Source organism: Ursus maritimus, unplaced genomic scaffold, assembly GCF_017311325.1.
Source record: "Ursus maritimus isolate PB19 unplaced genomic scaffold, ASM1731132v1 scaffold_4, whole genome shotgun sequence".
In the NCBI taxonomy this organism is placed as follows: Eukaryota; Metazoa; Chordata; class Mammalia; order Carnivora; family Ursidae; genus Ursus; species Ursus maritimus.
Window position 1 is genome coordinate 14,936,239 of NW_024426552.1, and position 15,501 is coordinate 14,951,739.

The 15,501-nt window shown below is 39.5% G+C and overlaps 1 protein-coding gene across 8 annotated transcripts in view; it reads left to right on the forward strand.

Annotated features, from left to right (window-relative positions):
• GRIK1 (glutamate ionotropic receptor kainate type subunit 1) overlaps nt 1–15,501 on the forward strand; it is a 361,961-nt gene that overhangs the window by 305,736 nt on the left and 40,724 nt on the right. For 4 of the 8 annotated variants that reach the window (XM_040621050.1, XM_040621052.1, XM_040621053.1 and 1 more), the window contains 5 exons: nt 863–970; nt 3,242–3,286; nt 8,259–8,372; nt 10,192–10,395; nt 11,051–11,274. In XM_040621050.1, coding sequence (XP_040476984.1) covers nt 863–970; nt 3,242–3,286; nt 8,259–8,372; nt 10,192–10,395; nt 11,051–11,274 — 695 coding nt within the window. The remainder of the gene's footprint in view (nt 1–862; nt 971–3,241; nt 3,287–8,258; nt 8,373–10,191; nt 10,396–11,050; nt 11,275–15,501) is intronic. The other 4 variants (XM_040621051.1, XM_040621054.1, XM_040621057.1 and 1 more) reach the window with 2 other exon arrangements.

A 15,501-nucleotide genomic window follows, 5' to 3' on the forward strand; every position in this document is an offset into this window, starting at 1 on the left:
TGTATAATTAAATTAAGGATTTTTGAGATGGGATGAGTATCCTGGATTATCTACATGAACCCTGAATGCCACCGCACATATCCTTATAAGAGACAAGTAGAGAGATGGCACAGAGAGGAGAAGGCAATGTGACACAGAGGCAGGCACTGGAGAGACACAGCCACAGAACAAGGATTGCTGGCAGCCCCCAGAAGGATGGAAGACTCAAGGGACAGAGTCTCCCATGAGTCTCCATGAGGGAGCATGGCCCTGTTGACACTTTGATTTTGTTCAGTGTTGCTGATTTTGGACGTCTGCTCCCGGCCTCTAGAACTATGACAGAATAAATTTCTGTTGTTTCAAGTCATCCCACTTTGTGATAATTTGCCACAGCAGCTAAGGAAACTAATATAGTGGCCAAATGACATTAGAAGGCCTAAATCCCGAACACCCTAAAAATTCGATAACACACTACTGAATTATATCCTTTTCACAGAGAAAAAAAGTGGAGAGGGGTAAGTCCCCTGGGCAGTACGTTTAAAGGGATTTGGCTTGACCTTGGAGAAGAGAATATTATGGCTTCCCAGACTTTGTTTATTTCATGTGTAGACTGTTTAACAGTCATTCCTCCCATACTGCCCATTTAAATTGTCGCTATCACAGATTTGACTGATGTCAGATGTTAGAACTGACAAAATAAATGAGTGCTAATAAACCAGGGAAGTGTTCTGCCGTGGAGCCACTGGAGCGATGCAATGCTTTCTAACACCACCATGAAACCAAATAATTGGATACTGTGAGGAATTTGAGGTATTACAATTTGGATGGTGTTAGGATGATGATTAAGTGTGAAACAGTAATGCCACGTTCCTTTTGTCCATAGGCTCGGTGGGATGGCCTGACTGGGCGTATCACCTTCAATAAAACCGACGGCTTGAGGAAGGATTTTGATCTGGACATTATTAGTCTCAAAGAGGAAGGAACGGAAAAGGTAACCTTCTCAATGATAAATCTAAGACTAAAATCAAGAGCACTGTTCCAGCAATTTTAATCGCACCTACAAGTAGCAGGGTGGTAAGATGATGCTCTTAGCATGCTCATTTATGGCCAGTTTTCGAGCTCTCTCTCCCTACCCTGCTGATAGATGTTGACATGCTGGATTCTGACATTGTATGGTATTAGTAGTGATGCTAACATTCTCAGTGTCTGCAGCAGGCACGATTACAGTATTAAATACATATGGCCCACGGGCGGGCTGTCGTTAGCCCCACCTCTCAAAGGTTTAGGAAATTGTGTTTCGACTTGGAAAACAAGGCGTTTGTCAACAATGTATCTATGGAATGGTCCAAGTTTTACTCGGAAATGAATTTTAATTGCACCTGAGATTGACAGGGGGACAGACTAAAGTAGAAGAGAAAGGGCTTACGGGATCCTTGATCTTAGGAGGAAATAGGCCAAAAAATGCATTTCCATGTCGGGTTCTGATTTTAGGATTATTTTAGTTGTCATTCTCAATCTTTCAAAGTTCCAAGTTCCATATGAGCTCATTTACAGTAATGCAAATGAGAACTATTTAGTTAAATAATAATAATAATAAAAGAAATTGGTTCCTCAGTGTATTTTATTATACCAATATTATTTTGCCCTTCAGGATCTTAAAGAAAAAAAGGTTTTGAAACCCCCAAAACAATCATCTGAAAATCAAAACTCTATAATCCAACATTTTTTTTTCACTGTAGTGCACAAGAAGGTATGTTTCCTGTAGAAGAGTGCCTTTGAGAACCAGTTACTTACTAATTGTAATGTTTGGGTTGATTTTTAGAATGAGATTAGATTTCCTTTTCTGTTCTGTTGTTTTTGTTAACTGAGACACATATATATATATTTTTAAAGTCCTGACTATGCCCCATCCGCAAATTGCCTAATTAGAACAAAGATTAATTAGGCTGAATGTAATAAATGTTGACCGCTGGTGTGGAAATGTTTGAGAAAAATTATCAGTTTGCAGCTCTGAGGCTACACATTATGTCTGCAAGTTCCCATTTCGAAAATGCCCTCTCTTCCTATCTCTCTCTGTCTCCGTCTCTATCTCTGTCTCTCTCTCTCTCTGGCTCTCTCAGGCTCTCTCTTTCTCTGTTTCTCTGTCTCTCTCTCCTTGTTTCTCTTTGTCTCTCCCTCTCTCTAGCTCTCCTTATATCTCTCGTTCTGTCTCTCTGTCTCTCTTTCTGGGGTCTCTTCACTCAGATTTGCTCCTTTGTTAGTTTAATGTGTCTGGCAGAGCACAAGGCACCCACCTCGCCTCCATCAGGGCCGTGAGCACAAAAGAAAAGAAAAGAATACTTTTAGGGACTGAAAACCTCTAATGGCTGTTTTTTAAAAATGTCTGTTCCTCTGTGTATGCCCCTCTCCCCCCTCCACTCTGTTAATGTATAGAACTGAAAGGGGAACAAAAGCTGTTAAGGAAACATCGCTCGGCTCCGACGTGTGATGAAAGAGATGGAGCCATCGTTCGCCTTCACAGCTATTTGCGGCAATATTATGCACACTCCATTGGTGTTTTTCCATCAAAGGCAAAATCAAATTAGATGAAAGTGTTTTCTCAATTTGTTTCTTATCTCTTCATTGTTTGCAATAACTTTTCTTTCTTCAGGTGACTTGGGCTCCATTCCTGGAAGGAATGACTGGGCCTTAAGGCAATGGGGAAGCCCGCCCATCTCTCTCAGGAGCCACGGGAGGAGATGCCCAATCTTTTCATGTCAGCCTCTCGCGTGGTCCACAGAGAAAATTGTTAGAAAAAGCCCACTTTTTCACTTCCACTCAGGTTTCTACTGCCTGGAGGCCCATAATCAAAGAACATGTCATCAAGCGTAGCGTGCTTTCTTCTTGCTTAGCAATAGCGTGTGTGTGTGCGCCTGTGTGTGGATTGATTCTGCTTATGAAAATACCTTGAACAGGCCTTCTTAAAGAATGACGAAGACCCTTTCACTCTGCAGCAAAGCTGTGCATATTCAAAAGATCTTTATATGATTTTTTTTTGGTGATCATCAGGCTGTATTACCAAATGAAAGTAACTTCTGTGGGACCCAAGTACTCAGTTCATCTCTTTACTGTAGTTGTGCTCGGGCTTTATGTTGAACTAACGTGCGAGATTCCAAACAGTGGGTGGGGAATGGAACACAGCACTCACGCATCTTGATACCTTCTGGGTTCCATGCTCCATTTTAATTAAGTGCTATTTTTATTTTTCCCTCTGAAAACCAAGGCTGCTGGCGAAGTGTCTAAACACTTATATAAAGTGTGGAAGAAGGTTTGTACTCGGACAAAAACTGCAGGAGCCCTGGGGGCGGGGTGGGGAATGTCAGGGGAGAAGCCTGCACCTTTCTGGTTTTGCCAGACCAGTAGATCTCTCCTTGCGGTTTAGAGGCGATAGTCTATATAAAGGGAGAACGGGGTGATTGACTATGCTGTCTCTCAACAACATGACTCGTGAATTGAAAACAGGCTTGAGATGGATTAAATAATGATGGATTAAATATGTCCCCCTAGATTATTTTTGTTTCCCCCAGGCAGGATCAGTCCTGGTTAGCACTGAATGCAGGGTATTGCAACAGAAGCAGACATTGGTCCATTTATATTCCTTCTCAAATCACTAAATATTTTCCCTAAGAGGCATGAAAACAACAGATTTGATACGTCAGACTAGTCAGACAGGCTAAGGCTGAGAAGGCTAGGATAAGACGTCTCTTTCAATGTCACCAGCATAAAATAGGAGCCATTTTCAGAAATTCCCTTCTCTTAGGAGATACCTTTGTTTTGTGTAGGACCTTTGTCAGTGCATATTGTCTGGCAATTTGTTTCAGAACCAGTTTCCAGAGAACAAAAACATTAGAGACTCTGGAAGGGAAATGAGATTATCTCGTAAATTCTAACACCTCCTATTTCGTAGTTTATTGTACAGTATCATATTGTCAATGTATGCGCACAGATTTATTGTATAAGCAAATGCTAGACATTAAAAACATTTGGATCAGGAAAATGTCCCAGTGATATGCAAACATTGTCTTTCGTTTTCTCTCTTTCTCTCTAAACCTAATTGCTAAAATATCTAATGATTGACAGATGCAACTTGAATTACTTCAGGTTGTTCAACTTGAATGGTTTTGTCAAGTTCACTTTTATCTTGCAAATTATTGCTTAAATCATGCAAAGTGTAAACAGTTTCTCCCTGTGGTCCAAAAGCTTGTCTCTCTCGGTAGCACTCAGTAGATGAGTTCAAAAATGTCCTTTTAAGTTTAAAAAACATAGGTTTAATAACCTTGTTTTAATCTTCAATGAATCAGGCTACCAAAGGCAGAGAGAAGGCAATCTCGTTTCCTCACTGCTAATAAATAGATGAACCTAACTGGCGCCCAGAAAGCAGCTTATTCCACTAATCCAGGTTGAGACTCCAGGCACTTTATGCAATGTTGAATTAATTCAAACCAAATATCCTAGGGAATGGAATCCAAGCTCTGAAACTGCATGCAGGGGAGAGGAATGTCCTCTATTTGTCACTAAACTGCAATAATCAACCCCACACACACTTCCTTCTCGGATGCAACACCGTGCCTTTGTGCCCCTTCCTCCCTGCTGACCTATCATTGCCCACGTTGTAAGTTGCATATATTGTGGTGTGCTGTTTTGTGTTATGACCGCTCATCAACAATTTACAGTAACCCGAGCGCTAGCCCATAAGACCTATTGTCCCTTTCCAACAAGACTCACGTTCAAATTCCAAAAGCTCTTTGCATGCTGACATTATTTAGTATAAAATAGTCCACCTGCATTTTTTTTCCAAAAGAGGATGTAGCAATCTTTCCAAAGTCTGTCACTAAAATACATGCTCCTAAGTCTTACGATACAAGAAACAGACAAGTCTTTTATTTTCTTCCCTAAATACTTGATGTTGTACTCAGCAATGTTGGATTTTGACTATATGTGGATCACTCTGTAGGTTTGGAAAATGGATACTAGTCACTCTCTGAACACCCTTTTGTAGTGTCGTTTTTTTTAAAAAGTTTGCTTAATGTCATTTGGGCACTCACGTTCAGAAGCTTCCCTTGGTTGTCCTAGATAATAAATGGTTGCTCCCGTACGCCCGTTTACAAAGTTAAAGAAGGCAGGACCAGACAATTTAGCTCTTGAGTGTTCCTCCCCACGAATAATTGATCCACCCTCTGCTACTTCTCACTGGTAAATTACCGCTGTCTGCTTTTGCTCTATGGTTTGAAAATTGAGGTTCTGCTTCCTGGAGGCACTCCCCCAAGGTCAGAGAGCAAGACTGAAATGCTAAATGTCTAGGCATCTGGTTAACTGTATCCCTCCCTCCAATGCACATGACTCATGAGATCTTGCTTCTTTTGAAACAGACATTCATTTGCTGATGTGTCCATTTAATTAACAGGTAAAGCCAGCTGACTACTTAGCTTCAAAACACACACACACACACACACACACAGGACTTCTGTTGTGCTGATTAAGCTATTTGAAAACAGAAGGCTGTGGTCATTCACACTGTGTATGCATACTGTCCACTTCCCAGAAAGAACCTGGAAATAACCTTGATTGCACTCAAGGACTGTAGTTTGATACTCTTTAGTCCGGATTTGAAGGGACCTCTGCTACACAGAGAGTAGAAAAAAAAATATCCTGCCTTTTCTCATTTCATGGAAGAAAGTTCACATTGAATGGGACTCTGGGACTCAGTTGATTGGAAATGCTGCAGGAATGATCTCTGACCTCTTCACTTTGGGTCGGGCTGGTAAAAGAAATAAAAGCCAGACATTGAGGTGCATTTGTCTACAGCTTCAAGTTTGTATGTGAAGAGAGAATGATATTGTGAGGCTGTTCAACACGGCCATTTTCAAATATTAGTATAGTTCCTTTAAACACACACTTGACATTAATAGAAATTAATTAAAGAGAACACATTACATTACTTAACAAATTGGCTACAAACACAGTTATTTTCTCCACTTTTTAATACTTAATTAAAAGTTAGGTTCCATTCTTCCAAGTGCCTAAGTCGAGTTTTAATTAGAAGTATAGCCAGAGACCAATTTATACACAGCCTTCATCGAGTTACAAGTCAATTGCTCACAACCTAAAGCATAGCTTTGCATGAAAACCAACAGACTCCACGTGTGTTTAGCCTGAGTTACGTTTCCTTAAAAACAAGGGTCTTTGCCTCAGAAAAGTGGGAGGAGAGGTACATGTTGAGAAGAAAAGGGAGAAAGAGTTGTCCCCCTTTCCTGGGTTTAAAGCCGACCAAGGAAATCTGAAGATTCTTCAGTTCACAGATGTTGTGTGCATTGGGCGTGTTCTATGAGACATCGCCCTTGACAGTGGAAAGACTGAGTGGTTGTTAAAGATGCTGTCCTATATCCCAAGTCTACCTCTAGTAACCTCATTACAGACAGGCTCCAAATACTTCCAAATGCAAACACTACCTCCAAGCCCCCATTTAGCTAGACCTGTCTCCTTATTTCATTGGCCAACTAATTCTCACTAAAGATAGAAAGAAAACAGTGACATTGAAATTGTTCACACTGATGTGTGAATGTGTGATAGTCCTTGAAACATCCTCAAAAAATTCACGTGTCTAAAAAGAGTGTTTGTCAAGCTAAATGAATTTCCAGCTGCTGTATTTAGGCAATAAACCAAAGCAAAGAATTAGAAAAGGAAAGAAGAGGCCTAACATTCCCACCGCTGATATTTTATTTAATCATCAGGAAATCCCTCCTTCCTCCACTTTGCTGATGAGGAATTGAGGCACAGCAGGGTTCATGAACTTGCCCAAGGTCACACTGCTGGGGCATTGCAAAGCTAAGATCTGGACAAAAGTCTGTCTGTAAAGCTTATATTCTGCCCAGGCAGGCAATGTCCTCTCAATGGGAGAATATATTCAGGGATCAAACATAGGTCTACCCAGTCTATCCCAGAGGCTGTCCAGGTGTTAGTGTTCCTCAACTGCCCCTGTACTTCATGGCTCCTATACTTTGCCTGTCTTTAAAATTAAATAAATAAATAAATAAATAAATAAATAAATAAATATTTCACTCACAATCCAAATTCTTTCATAGCAGGGCAAGCTTGAAGAAGTTACTGGGGCAGTCATGTGAATGCCCTTTATTATCAATGTTTGTGTAGCTCTTAACAATTACCAACACTTCCACGTGCATCTTCTCATTTGGTTTTCTCAATATCCAGATGATGTACTTTACAGTTAAAGAACCAAAGCTCAGAAAGATTACCAGTTTGCCCAAGGTCACACAGCCATTGGCTTTGCCTGGCTCTGAGAGACATCTGCATTCTGTCTATCTCACCAGGCTGGAGATAAATGCCTACAGAAGGCTTCTAATAAATAGCTCAGTTCCCTGAAGCTTTTCTCCTAGGTTCCTCCAAAAGCTAAACAAATCAATGTACTTCTTTAGAGCCTACTAACCCAGGAGTGACTTGGCCACTGGAGAAAACTGTGGGTCATTAATTTTTAAAAGAGCATTGGGTTTCACTGACTAGTAATCACCATGGGTGGTTCTGTGATAGATCAATGAGCAATAAAAATGAATACCCTCACTGAAGGAGTTCATAGTCAAGTACACCGACATAACGAGTAAACGGAAGAGTGACACCCCCGAGCAGCACTGACCCCTCAATGAAGACAGGATCAGTCAATCTACTGTTCATCCACACTTTTTTCTTCCATTTATTTTTTTCCCTTTCAGATGCCCCATCTCTCCATCATCCAGCCTACCCCTTTCATCTCATTCCTTATAAATTTTACAGACACAAATGGTACCACTTTGGCAATGTAAGGTTTTTCACTAGAATATAAGCTGCACTAGGGAAGAAAGTTTTGTCTGTTTTGTTCATTGCTATGTCCTCCAATGCCTAGAACAAGGCATGGCATAGAATAGGTGCTCAACAAATACATATTGGAAGAAAAATCTGATACTCATTTAAGAATTCTTCATTTAAAAAAGAACAGTGAGCTTAATAAATTAATAAGCAAAAAGACATCTCCCCCCCCATCCCAAATGGCACTAATTTTTCCTGTTCCATGTGCACACTCATTTCTCATTGTTCATTTTCCCACAGTGAGTAGCTTCAGTGTGATGCCCTGGTGTCTTCTCCCCAGACTCTAAGCTTTTATGTTCATTCCCGGTGTAGAAGGGGCCTCTCTTTAATGTAAATGGGGTCATTGACAACCAGCAGCCTCTGATGTATTGTGTTCTGCGTAGATTGGGATTTGGAACTCCAACAGTGGGCTTAACATGACCGATGGCAACAAAGACAGGTCCAACAATATCACCGATTCACTGGCCAACCGGACGCTCATCGTCACCACCATTTTGGTAAGTTGTCTGAGTGGAATTCAGGGTGTCTTATCCAGACTCCAACCCTAAACTTTGAAGAATTCTTCAGCTATCTTTTTCATGCTGACAATTTCGTCTGCAAATGTCTATTTTTAATTAGGACACTAAAAATTTATGTTTGTATATACCTATAATTGCAATGAATTAGAAGCCTCCAGCAATGTTCTGAATATCTTTCACCTTCAATCTTTTCTCAGCTCTGCCCTGCTCCACTCTGTGGCCCCACTCAGCTAGTCTCCCTTGCTCTCTGGCTGCTGGTTGGTTTCAACCAAGTAGAGACTCTGGCAAGAGACCAAGGAAATAGGGAAAGAAAAGTAAGAACATTTCTTCCCCTGCCTCCAATGGTTTTCTCAGAACCTCTATCCTTCATAACCACAGCTTCTATTCTGTCAATGATCCTGCTTCCAGACCTCTGCTGTCCTGGACTCCAGGAGCACTCTTTCCTCCTTGCCGCCTTAGCCCTAAGTGCTACAAGCTTCCTGATTATGTCGGTACCCGGATTATACCCCATCATTCCTCCCACCTCCATTCCTATTGGCTCCCTTTGCCTTGCTCACACCTCTGTAAATCACCTCTTTACTAAGAGGCTTTACAAAAGCCTAGGTAAGGGTACTTCCTGTTTCCTATTAGAACACTGATCATACCCCTCTCCAGTCATTGCACTTCCCCAGGTTGCTCATTCTTTTTCTTTTCCAGCCCTAACCCAAGGAATAAAAGATAGAGTGGCCACCTCTAAAATCTTCACTTTCAGACATTCCTGTTTTATTTGATTCAGTCTATAATGTTAGACCAATTTATTTCTGAAACCACTAACTTCTGAGAATTGTTCATCCATAATAAAAATGATTTGTTTTTTTGGTGACTACTTTCTCAGCAACTATCTCATGGAAATGTAGAATTTTCTATTTCTCTCAGTTTGTTTGAGGATAAGCCTAAGTGGGTCTTAAATGTCTGGGGAAAAAAAATGTATAATGAGAAGTAAAAGGACATATCAGTAATGTAGTAACTATTATAATGTTATAAAATAAATTTTCATTTAGCCAAATGAGAGTAAGGTTAAAGATACGTAGTAGTAAAGAAATGTCCATTATTCATAGAATAGGGGATTTATTATGTAAGCATATAAGCAAAGAATTACCAAGTATAAGATTTGAGACGAGTTCAAATAAGAAAATGGAACTGGTAATATAAGAAAACATAGAAATAGTCTTTGAACAAGATAACCTGAAGGAAACCGACCACAATATGTAGATAAAAGTGAATATTGAAACTGAGATGAAATTTAACTGAGAGATGAAGAAATGAGAATATTTAGTAGATAGGAAGTTTGAAGAGCAAGAGGATGTACTCGCTGATTTAAATTTCCTCTTTGTTAGTAGTCAAAGCTCTTATGTAAGAGCCAGGAAGGAGGGGGTCATGCAAAGGAAGTCTGGGTGTGGGGACAGATGAAGGCCAGACACCTGGACATCTGGTCTTCGTTTCTGGACCTCAAGTTCAAATGTGACTGTGTGTCTATCATACTATTCACTCACAGCCTTGCCCTAAGGAGTGGAGGAAAACATTCTCATTCACACACTGAAGAGGGAGAGAAACTAATATGGGAAATGTTCTGTATTGGTAGAGGGTATAGGGAAAATGAGTTTAGGGAAGACAGGAAGGTGAGTGACTAACTTCCTTACTCTGAAATCTTAATAATCATTTTCAAATATTTTATATCTTCTGACTGTGGATGGAGCTTGTAAAAGGAAATTCTGCCTTCATTATAACAGGGTTTTCATATTTGGTTTGTTTCATATAGGAAGAACCCTATGTGATGTACAGGAAATCTGATAAGCCCTTATATGGAAATGACAGATTTGAAGGGTATTGCCTGGATCTGTTGAAGGAATTGTCAAACATCTTGGGTTTCATTTATGATGTCAAACTCGTCCCTGATGGCAAATATGGAGCCCAGAATGACAAAGGAGAGTGGAATGGAATGGTCAAAGAACTTATAGATCATGTAAGCAAAAATATATCTTTTATATATGGGTTTTAAGTGTCTGACAAAAGGCATAGCAAGAAATAAAAGAGAAAAAAACGATTGAGTCAGGGTCAGAAGAAATGTTACATTTTTTTTAAATCCTAATAATGGTTTAAGAGGTAGGAGAAAACAGCAACGAAATGGAGTTTGCTTATGTAGACGGGCAAGTAAGGACACAAAGTGAGGACAAAAATTTATGGGTCCATCCATCATGCTGAAGAATAAACCTGAGTGATTCTTAAATTTGATAAAGAATTCTACAGTTTGCAGCTCAGAGCAAAGTCTCATCTTGTCAGCTGATTTTATGACCAAGTGGCTCCTTCCTTGCTTTGCTCACATGCCCTTTTTAAAGAAACCCCCTGCAGTTTTTTCCTCCATTTAGTTCCAAAATGTATATATGTCCATCAGTCTGTGTGTATTTCATATCTTCTGGTTTCTCTTTGCTAATAAATACTATTTCACAAGCACCACTTTGTAGATCAACTGTTTTTATACTAGAGCCAATCATTAGAGAAGCTTCTTGCATGAGAAACTTTTGGAATTGAGAAATATAGATCAGAAGGACCCAGGAAAGTCCGTACATTTGCTGGGAAGTGAGACAACTAAGACAATGATTTTGAACTTGCTTTTGCAGAAGGCTGATCTGGCAGTGGCTCCTCTTACCATTACCTACGTTCGGGAGAAAGTCATTGACTTCTCCAAGCCCTTCATGACACTGGGCATCAGCATTCTCTACAGGAAGCCCAATGGTACCAACCCAGGAGTCTTCTCCTTCCTCAACCCCCTGTCTCCTGACATTTGGATGTATGTGCTCTTAGCCTGCTTAGGCGTCAGTTGTGTACTCTTTGTGATTGCAAGGTAAGTTCGAGAACTACTGAATTTACAACAACAGATCTAGGTAGGTCTCAGATTAGTATGTACGCTCTAGACGAGGTAAACATAGGTTAAGAACTTTAAAGTGTTATTTTAGTTTTGCCTAGTGCTCTATTCTGTCAAGTTCTTCCTCAAAAAGCCACGCTGTGAATGAATGGTTTCTAATTTTTTATAAAGGCATTTTTAAAAGACAACAAGAAGATAATTTTTTATTAATTTAATTTTCACAGTATTTTAGGCATCAAAAAAGGTTTATTTACCTATTTTCCCTGAATTATATTACAAGAAAAACAACATCTAATAAATCTAAAATGTTTCAACAGGAAGAGTAAAATGGTGTCCCGATACTTGACCCTGGAATATTCCATGATGCCAAACAGAAAAAAGGTTAGCTAGGAATTATTGTAGCAAATAAGAAACACTGGGGTGAAACAGATTGTACAGTCCTCGGGAACAAAGAAAAATACTTTGAAAATTTGATAAAATTTATTTTTAAAAACTTTAGAGAGTGAAAGAGCATTCTAGAAATAACTATGAAAGGAAGGATTACTAACATGTAGAGTCTAGAGGCATGAAATATTTATGCTACCATTGATGATTCAGCTTAGGTTTCATTTTCTGAAAGAATCTATATTTAACCATTCCACTTTACACAATTCTTCAAAGGATTTTTATACCTTTCAGGAGATTGTGTTTTCTAAATACCTTTGATGCTGAATTTGAAACACAGCTATTTTATCTTTCTGTTGGCTTAAACATTTGATATCCCTAGATAGACCATGTAAAAAAATAATTGCTTTTGTATGTCCCCCACTTGTTTTCAATCTTTTTCATCTTTCAACAAAGCTTAGTGAACTTTTCCCCCTGATCAATTTTTGTTTTCCCTCCAGGAATTTCTATGAGAAATATTTCTTCATGCCAGCTCTCTGTCATTGTCCACTCTCTGGTTTTGATTAATGCCAGGTAACTCTTTTCCTGGCATAATTATAAAGCAAGCTTGGGGAAATACCCCAGTCTAGAAAGTCTTAAAGACCCAGGAGGCACACACATACAGTTAATCTGAATGAATGTGTGCTCTCACATGTGGGTATTTATACATTCAATTTGAAATAAATGTGTTCTCCATACCTCACACCTTATAAAGGGTATCATTACCAGATCCCAGATCATTTTCCAAATTTTACCCAAGCATTAAGCTACTTTTAAATAATGACCAAAGGTCTCTTTCCATAAGTCCTACCACAGAAGATAATATATTCACAGTATGTGTAGTGATATTGTGCTTTGATACTTTAGTTCTCTAAATCAGTAGTTCTCAACTAGCAGAGATTTTCTCTTTCAGGTAACATTTGTCCATGTTCTAAAAACATTCTTTTTGGTTATCACAACTGAGGGTGGAAAATGCTACTGGTTTAAAGTGGGTAGAGTTCATGGATACCACTAAACATTCTACGGTTTGCAGACAGTTCCCAACAAAAAAGAGTTACCTCAAAATGTCAGTAGCACCAAGACTGAGACACCATGCTTTAAATAATTAAAGAAGATGTTGCTTTGGGCATCAAATTTTAGAAGATAAGTTTCTCACCTTTGGCAGTGCATTTCTTATTCCTGGTTAGTAAGCGACATTAATACTACCCTAGAATTGCTATTTAATAAATGACCACTTGATGAACATTCTAACGATGAGTAAGAAATTTTGCATTGGTTCATTGTTTCATTCCTCTCTTCTGGGGCCCACATCTGTTGGGTGATACGGAGACAGTAGAGCAATCCAAGGAGCAGAGGCAAGTGGGTTTCCATATCCCCCAGTCTGCTGCTCTGTCTAGGCAGTGATGCTGATGAGTAGAATAGGCAAGACAATGCTGATGACCAAATACATTATTCGTCACACCGATTTGATCAAAGCCAATGGGAGACAAAGCATGCCAGCAGCATCCAGAAGTTCTTACAAGCGTACAGGCTGAAACTAACCCTTTACACCTCACCCGAACTGTGCCTTTAAATTGCCTTATTTTTGTCATCAGAATGTCAGAATAGTGTGACAGTCATCCTCCCCTCCTTATTTTGACTGTTTCTCTATCAGCTCTTAGTGACCCAGAGCCTTATATTTTCTGACTTCATTCTATTTCTATTAAGAAAGCAGCCCCCCCCCCCGACCAATACCATCCATTCAATATTCCCACTCACCGACAGCACCATTAATAAACCAGCTCTTTATTTAGCTTATTCTCCTTGTCGCCTCCTTCTCACTGCCTTTCCTCTCATTCTGGGTCTTGCTGTGTATCAGGTGCACCCTTGCAAACACCATGGTGATGGGACGTGGGAAACCACTCCTTGTAGTACACAGGTGCACCATCTTGGGGATCATACTTCCAACTACGTTCATCTCTACACCCTTGAATCCATTCCTACTTCTACTTCATAAAGCCCCTAACTATGTTCTGGAGGTGACTCCCAAAGACAAAATCCTTGTTGAATAGATGTGCCAATTCACTTTTACTTCCCGCCACCATAGCTTGAGACCATGAACTGGGTCACTCTGCACCAAGAAGCTAAGATGCAAAACGGCTTTCTGTTACCACCTTTGTGGTTTGCCTTCAGAGTTAGTGAAGTAGAAATAAAAAAGTTAATCTCGTAATCATCGTTAGCTCTAGAGAGGCTTTTGAATGTGTGTTTTGAAGTATATCCTTTTATGTCCTTTTAAAGGGAAAAAAATGAAGTTCATCGCTGCATTTAGGCTAATGTTCTCACTGGATAGACATTTAAAAATCATTTGCTAAACTGAATTGATTTCATAAAGTTAGACAAACTAAGGAAAACTATATACGCATTTAAGTGACTATGACTTGTTTAGTTATGATGCTACAAATGTGCAGGTCGGGGTTTTTGTTTTGTGGTTAACATTTTTTAAACTACTTTTTGAAAAACATTTAACCTCAAGGAATTATGTCCATCATGAACACACGATTTAAATAAACCCAATATCCAGATATCACATCTGCTTACGTTTTATGATTTATGTTTGTCTTGTTAAAAATGAACACTTTTTAGGTTGGCATTTAGCAAAAAAAAAAAAAAATCAAGAAAACCATTGACTGTAACTCCAAAATTATAATACAAACCCAACAGTTATGTCACAAGCTCAAATAGAGTTCTGTCCTTTAAAAAATGAACAGATCTCCTTCTCCTCAATGCAGCGTAATATCCATTCTCAGCCATAAAAAAGAATCCCTTAATTAGAGATCTTCGGTCTGAGGATTGTTTTATATCTCCCATTTAAGTAAAAGCTTGGTATATATAAACATAAACCCAAAATGAACCTTTACATTTCAACATAATGCTACTGTTTTATATGCAGATGTTGACACAGATTCTAAGCACATATGTCCCTTTTCTCTGTCATTTTACTAAAGATCAGTATCAATGGGGAATAACAGCTCTAGAATATCATTGGTGCAGATCATATATTAATGTCCCCCCAGCCCTTCTGATGCTGACGCTGCTGTCACCCTGGCTATCTCTAAGCAGACATAGGGCATTTCGAGCCAGAATATCTACATCCAGGCAACAGGTAGATCGACTGCATGATGAAAACCCCGTGTCTCACAGCACAGCATCCTACTGACACTTCATAACCCTCAGTCCAATGCAAATCACTCAGAATCCTGGAGAGAAAGACCTAAAAGACCTTTGCAGAGCAGACAGAATCTTATTGCTGTTTAGACAGTTTTCCTTTTTGCCTTAGAAAATTAGATTAATTGTTCACTTAGAACTGCAGAGTATGAAACACGGAACCAAGCCCACAAGAAGCATTTGGAAGAGGAAAGGGGCGAGCTCGCGAATCAGAGCATAGATAAGGAGGAAGTACCTGATTATCAGGGGGTTAGTGGTTGCTCGATTCTGTGGTCTGTTGAGAAAAGCTCCTTTTGAGTGCATAAGACTCCTAATTTATTGCAATTAATATTTTAAAATTATTGTACAAGTGACAATGATATTGTTGAAGTAACGGCATCTTCACTGTGCATACTGTCTCAATTAGTGGGTTCATTAATATTGGTATTCATTTCTTCAGCTCAGCAAACTACTATGGTTAGAAGAGTGTATAAATTCAGGGGCGCCTGGGTGGCACAGCGGTTAAGCGTCTGCCTTTGGCTCAGGGCGTGATCCCGGCATTATGGGATCGAGCCCCACATCAGGCTCCTCCCCTGGGAG